Source organism: Macadamia integrifolia, chromosome 2, assembly GCF_013358625.1.
Source record: "Macadamia integrifolia cultivar HAES 741 chromosome 2, SCU_Mint_v3, whole genome shotgun sequence".
Taxonomy (NCBI): Eukaryota; Viridiplantae; Streptophyta; class Magnoliopsida; order Proteales; family Proteaceae; genus Macadamia; species Macadamia integrifolia.
Window position 1 is genome coordinate 36,413,032 of NC_056558.1, and position 7,588 is coordinate 36,420,619.

General features: G+C 36.9%; 1 protein-coding gene across 1 annotated transcript; it reads right to left on the reverse strand.

The window, feature by feature from the left end:
* Window positions 1–1,652: 1,652 nt before the first annotated feature.
* Window positions 1,653–2,676, reverse strand: LOC122072026. Its single transcript, XM_042636537.1, has one exon. It carries the CDS (start codon window positions 2,592–2,594, stop codon window positions 1,944–1,946), a length of 651 nt encoding a protein of 216 aa, XP_042492471.1. The 5' UTR covers window positions 2,595–2,676; the 3' UTR covers window positions 1,653–1,943.
* Between the last annotated feature and the right edge of the window lie 4,912 nt (window positions 2,677–7,588).

Genomic DNA, 7,588 nt, shown 5'->3' on the forward strand with positions numbered 1-7,588 from the left:
CCCTATTTCCCTAGATTTCAGTTAGATCGATCCTGTTATCTGGTATTATTATGATTATTATTATTATTGTAAATAACAAAAAAATACTATTAGAAAAAAACAGCAGAGTAAAATCTTTGGTTATGAGAAACATTTAAAAGGAAAGGAGGTGGATGAAGCCACCAAATATGGGAAATTGCAAACCTAGCTACAAGTGCAAGAAGCTAAAACATTAGTCTCGAAAAAGTAATTAAAAACTAATCACATACGAATACAAGAAATTTAACATAATTGGAATTTTATTTATTTATTTTTCTGAAAAAATTGAAATAAATGCCTACATCCATTCAAGGGAACTGAAGAATTTTTGGTAGCCAGAAAACTTCTACACTACTCTTCTTGGAATATAATTGAAGAGTCAAAATCTGAAACTGTCATTGAGTAAGGAATTGCCAACATTGGATGTAGGTGGACCAAAGCATTGCCGACGTTGGCATGTATGTGGTAGACATCGGGCAAACAGTGACGGATTTCAGTAACGATTATTTTCAAATTTCTCCCTGATAGAGGCTCACTTATCTTAATCCCCTTCTAGATAGGTATGTCTGAAGGGTAGTGTCTCTACACTATACAAGGAGAATGCCTTTTTGTTTTGAGTTCAAATAAATAATGCATTAAAGAGAGGAGAAATATATGACTACAATATGCCGATTCATCTCACTGTTTGAGTAAGAGGAGTGAAGGTGGTTAACCTCGCCAGACAATGAAGCTATGCCTGGAAATTTGATGCTTAAATTAACCACACTTCCCACCACCAATGAACACAAAACACCTTTAGAATGAACCAAATCTTAGGAGGCATGGACTAAGGAAAAACAATTGGATGAAGAGGACGTCCATTGGACAAAATCAACATAACTATTGCGCCTTCTAGGAATTGACTGTGACTTACATTAATCATAAAGGAGATCTAAGGAATTAGCAACCTTGGAGTTCAAATACCATTGGAGAGAATAGAAGAGATACGAGCCATCCTATTGGACCCTGTATCATATTTTTATGTGTTTGGAATTCCTGACTCGTTTTAAAGATTGACTTGTTATGATATATTTTGGTGGCGATCTGACCTGATGAATCGACCCGACTTGAAAGAGTATTTATATATATTTTTTTTGTCTTGTGTGAGAGAGAAACAAGAGGAAATGAGATTTTTGTGTTAGGGTTTTTAAGCAAGAGTTCTTGCCATGACTTTGGATGTTATCGAGAGATCTCCACAGAAATCCTTCTTCCATCGTATAGTGAATTATCTTCACCTTCACCTGTCGACGTAGTACATCAAATCGGTGAGTGAACCATGTTAAATCTTTGTGTCTTGCGTGAATCTATTCATTTTCTTCCTATTACATATCTAATCTGGTTGCCAAAAACAAGAAGAACTCCACTCAGAATGCCAATATCCAGCCATAACAAAGTATTATTAGCACCATCTTCAATGCAACTTCTAATAACTCCCAAACCTAAAGGGCTGATCTTAAGAAGCTGCCCCCAAGTCTATGATCCAGATAAAATATTCTTTCAGATATCTAGCGTGAACCCACTGAACCCAAAACCCATCTCTTTTAACTACAATCTTCCATAACAACTTCAAAAGGCCGCCAAATTTACAGAGCGAATGGATCTAAAGCTTCAGCTAGTTCACCTACTTGAGAGTTTGAGAAGATGTATACATTTAAGTTCAAAGTTCTCAAAGGTCAAACCTGTAATTCTAATTCATAAAGTATTTCTTTTCTTTTTTCCTTTTCACAAAGAAAGAAAAAAGAATAAAAAACGGAAATTTACATCAAAGACGTCATAGATAAAGAACGAAAGAGACTTGAGGCGAAAGCCAAATCACAACTCTCGCCGGAAGAGACCGGAGCTCCGACGACTCTCTTCGATCTCAACTCTCAAAATCTTAAGCATTTTTACTCGGCCATCCTATTTTGTAACCTAAGGTTGTTATAGAACTTCTGAATGAACTCCTCAGCCGCTTTGTCCACGTAGCTATTCTCTTCAGAATTCGTTAACGGAAACGGTGAGTCCGTTATCCTTAACTGCCTCACCATCGGACTCTTTCCGAACCCAAAAAACGGTGACGGTATGGGAGACGCCTCCGTTATGTCATGGTCGTTCAACATCTCCAGCATTTTCTGCACCGCATTGACGGCCGTTATGTCGTCGTCTTTGACCGTCGGGTGCATACATGAGAAGTGGTTCTGGGAGGTCTTGCGTTTGCTGACGTGGAAGGGAAAGAAAGAAGAAGAAGAAGAAGAAGAAGACGGAAAGGAAGGAGGGTAGGCGGGGCTGTTGCTGCAGCTAAACTCGTAATCACTAGGTGCGACGAAGGAAAGATTCGCATCGTGCGATTGGCAGATGGAGTTGGAGTGGTGGTGGTGGTGGTGGTGGTGGAACATAAGGTTCCCGATGGCCTTCCCTGCGATCTTGCCACGTTTCATCATGAGGTGAAGGTCCGTCGTTAGTTTGCGCTTGGAGACGCCTTTCCTCAGCATGAAGAACACTATGCGTACATGGTTCCATAGTTTCTTCGTTACTTCTGCAGGTGAATTCGGTTCCATCTCTATAATTTAAGGTTTGAAGACGAGAGAGAGAGAGAGAGAGAGAGAGAGAGAGAGATTCTGCGAAGCAGGTTTTGGTTGCTTAGATGGAGAGGGCTGAGTGGGTATATAAGGGCCTAGCTTGAAGGGAATGAATATTCAACTTCATTAAATTACTTAAGGCTAAAGGTTCCGTTGGATGGAGGATGAGGGTCTAGGTGCATCTCGCACTTAATCCGACGACTGTGCATGATTTCACAATATCTCTCCCTGTTACTTAACAAGGGTTGCAAAATAAAGGTAGTGGGCCATATTTTTTTTTTTTGTAGAAGGGTTTTATGTTTAAAGTTTAAACAGTCTTAAGCTTGAGTGGATTAGAGATATTTGGTGTATAAAAACCCAAAATTGTACCTCATCTTTTTGTTACACAAACGAGGCAATTTAATCTTGTGGATGTCGGAAAACATCCAATGTGTTAATCATGTTGCTGTGCATCTTTTCCACTGTTCCTCATTTGATAAGAAATATTACTGGTTTTCATCTCAAACTCAAAAAGAGTACATCTGTAAATACCCTTTACCATTTGGTCCTATTCACAATTTTAAAAACCAGACATGGTTTCAAAACCCCAAAGTGGTCCACACCGCTTTTTAGACAGTGTGGTTCCTATGCCAGCACAAAGGCAGTGAAAATACATGCAGAAGCACCAATTGAAACAAAATTTTCGCTTTTAATGAGAGGTAGGATGGTCATTTTACCCTCCTCTATATATGTCTAGGCGCATAGTCACACAATCTTTCAGGTTTCTTTTTTACCTAAAAAAACCAGTAAACAAAAAATGGTCAGCTGCAGTAAATTAGGATTTCATCAATCAGTCTTGCCATTAAAACTTTTGTCACAACAAGACTTGGCTGTAAAATTAGATTAGGATAGGGCATCAATTGAAATCCAACATATCCATGGTTAGATTATGCCAAAATTGGGTGCATTCATAAATCACATTCAACAGGTTAGTACACTGTATTTTGAGTTATAACACTTGCTCATATTATTATTATTCACGCAAGGGCATCCGAAATTTTCTTGGACTTCCTTGGAGGCACTCCTGGTTCCACACCCTAGCTTGGTCACAATTTGACACTTATACAATTTGTTAGGGACTTATATAGAATTCATACTCAAAACAATTAAGGAGAGGATGCTCAAGTACCTATGGGTCTTCACATCTTGATACTCGCTTTTGACATAAAATTATTACTTCTACCTTCCACATGACCAACAATTCCATTTGAAACATCATATTACTTTAGCTTGAGATTTCCCTATCCTTAGTACCCTAGTTGCCTCTTATGGCTGTTTGTTTGTTTTTTTTTTGATGAAATGTTTATTTGTAATTTGGTTCTCCTTATTGTAGTTTTCAATTTGTTTCTTTCTGCTTGAGTGTTTTGTTGTTCTAACCTGTAACCCTTTTTGGGCGTGTTCCCTTTCTCTTTGTTAATATAATTTTCATTCATTAAAAAAGAAAAGTAAAGTAAAGAAGAATTGCTTTTATCTCCACTGCATGCAAGAGTTGTAAGACCTTTTCTTTCTTATTAGACTCTTAATCCAAATACAAAAGCCATATCAACATGAACCACGTACTTGAACGACAAAATATAGGAGACAGCGGGGCTTCATAGGTGTCGACCCAATAGCGTATAAATACCTTCGTTACTGCCCATCATTATCAAGTTGTGTATTAATCTAAGGTTCTCGTTCATTTATCGAAAAAAGATGAAGACTTGCTTTGATCTCCATTGCAAAGACCTTTTCTTTACTAAACTAAACTAAATTAAAGTCGAACCTAAATAATAAAAGATAAAGTTTTCTTGCATCGGTGGTTGAACGAGGAGACAATCTAAATGTGATCCCTTCTTTGCCCCCTATATCTTGGGGTCGTGAGACCACGTGATGAAGCAATTCTCATTTACCGCAGTCTAAGGAAAACTCGATCTAATAATAAAAGTTTGATCAACTTTTAACTTTTGAACATCCATAATTAATTCTAATATATTTGATAGATCTCTTTAAGTCTTCATATTGGGTTTGGTATGATCCTTACTCCCCACATATAAAAGACCCAAAAGAATATGAAGGTCCTTCCTGTCCATTGTACTTGATAATTCATTTGATTGCAACTTTATTCTTTAGCAGACTAACATGGGAAAAAAACAAAAAATTCAAATTCAAATTGGGTTTGTGCCTAACTAAAAGAAGTGCAAACTAAAGGTGGTCCCTCTATCCTTTAGGATCATGGATTCAAGAGTTGTTTCATAAGAATATTTTGTGGGAGGAGGAATGCTACCGTTTGCTTTCTTTCCTCATACATAGACATATTCTCAAGTTTTCAAGGGGTAGGGACATCTTTTCACAGCCCCTGAAAATAAGACGTTGTGTTTAGGTATGGGGATCGAACACCAGACCGATAACGTTGTTTCACCCATATTTTAGTTATAATCGTTACTATGAGAAACGTGAGAAGTGATCTCACCCCACATTATTTTGGCACTTTACCGAAGATTCTAAACAAAAAAATCTTATTGGGTGGAACTTTTCAACCCATAAATTGGATTTACAGAATCTAAAAAAAAAAAAGTGTCTGAATCTCATCTAAACATAAATCGTGTTTGGAAACACTTCTTGTGAATAATTTGGGGGCAATTAGAAGCTTCTTCCCCAAATATCCCCTAAGTCAAATACTAAAATCAGCCTAATTATATCAATAAATTTTGAATTATTTTCAAAATTTGCAACCAAATCCCACGGAAACATGTTTCCCTTGCACCTAATTTCATAATCTAAACTTTAGTGGAATAGGCTTAAATGAAAGTTAGATCGTATTGGCCGGATTATTAGCTTAGGTTCTCTTTCGTATGATTTCAATTTGTATTTATTAACTATTTTTTAGAAATTATTTGTGACAATAAATTATGGACCACAAATAGTATTCGTTTATTACTATTTATAAAATAGATAATATATTGAGAAAATAGGTTTCAGTTTTCACCTTCAACTTTGAGCTTCGGGCTAGAGAGCAGATGATAGGATTTGGGGTTTTTTTAATTGAAAATGTATAAAATATACTGAAGTTACCTATTTACCATTGATTTTGAGTAGTTCAACACACATGCTCATTTTTTTTTTTTTGGTAGAAAAAATCAACATAAATGATTTGTTGTCACAAATCACAAATAACTTGAGAGTAATTTGTGATTTGTGATTTATTATAATTTATTGTAAATAGAAATAAGTGCTATAAATTATACCAAACACTTGGAAAATAGAAATAAGTCAAATAAATACAGATAGAAATCAAACCAAACAGAGCTTTAGCAAATATATACATCTAGCAACATGTATTCGTCTATCTCACTTAGATTTTCCTACCAAAAAAACAAAGAAGTTGTTTACCAATCATACCCGTACTTATTCTTTTAGCAAATAGGGAGAAAAACAGTAACTACAAGCCACATAGACTAGTACAAAAATGAGATGTGATTGAATATATAGTTTCGTATATGGAAAGGCTCACAAGGAGGTAATTTCATGTGATAGCGAATGGATACTAGCATACCCTCCCCTGATGGCTCGGAAAACCTTTAATTTTCTCTTGCTTTATTTAAAGACAACTTCATAGACATTAAATTACTATTGCTCTTCTTGATGGACATTAAATTATTATTATTCTTTAGTCTTGCAACGGGAAAATATTAACTACACCTTGTTATTTCCAATCTATATGAGTTAGGAATTCATTAAAAAAAAAAAAAAAAATTACTCAAAACGGGTCATCTTGATAAATTTGTCAAATCAGTCTAGGTTTTTACCATATCAAAGATCGGATGAATTTAAATTTTATGGATAGATAAATCTCAAGGTCCTGAACCTATCTATTGAATTAAATTTGTCAAGTAACATAATAAAACTTTGAAAATACAAAGATGAATGCCAATATGTGAAATATTATTTGATTGATTTAGGTCCTAAAATCCAATCTACCTAATGGCCACCATTAACACATAACTCGTCACATCTATAATTGGTCAGCTACCCTCATAGGCTTAGAAGAACTTTCTCCAAAACTTAAAATAATAATAATTAATAGGCCATCACTGGTCTCCCTAACAGTACGTTTTCACAATTATCCAATCCTATTCAATGTTGATCAATTCTAGTTTCTAACTTCTGTTCAAAGACATAGCAGTCTCGGGGTTGGCCGTTGGATTGGGTGATCTTAATTTAGATCAGACGACAGCAGTGATTCAACCAGGTCGATATCATTGACATTCCCCCTTAAGCCTCTTGTAGAACTCCTGAATAAACTCTTCAGCAGCCGTATCCACGTGGCTGGCCTCGTCAGCATTCGTTAACGGAAAAGGCCAGTCCGTTACCCTCAACTGCCTCACCATCGGACTCCTTCCGAACCCAAGAAACGGTGACGGTATGGGAGAGTCCTCCGTTATGTCTTGAACGTCCAACATCTCCAGCACTTTTGCACCGCATCGACGGCTGTTAGGTCGTCATCAGTGGCCGTCGGGTACATAGTTGAGAAGTAACGGTGAGAGTGGCTCTGGGAAGTCTTGCGCTTGCTGACGTGGAAGGGAAAGTAAGAAGAAGAAGAAGAGGAAGGGTAGGCGGGGCTATTGCTGCAGCTAAACTCGTACTCACGAGGTACGATGAAGGAAAGATTCGGATCGTGCAATCGGCAACTGAAGTTGGAATGGTAGTGGAATATGAGGTTTTCAATCGCCTTCGCTGCGATCTTGCCACGTTTCATCATCAGGTGAAGGTCCATCATGATTTTCCTCTTCGAGATGCCTTTTCTCTGCATGAAGAACACTATGCTTATATAGTTCCATAGCTTCTTCCCTACTGTTGCAGGTGGGTTTAGTTCCATCTCTTCTTCTATTTTAGTATACTTGAGAGAGAGAGAGAGAGAGAGAGAGAGAGAGAGAGAGAGAGAGAGAGAGAGAGAG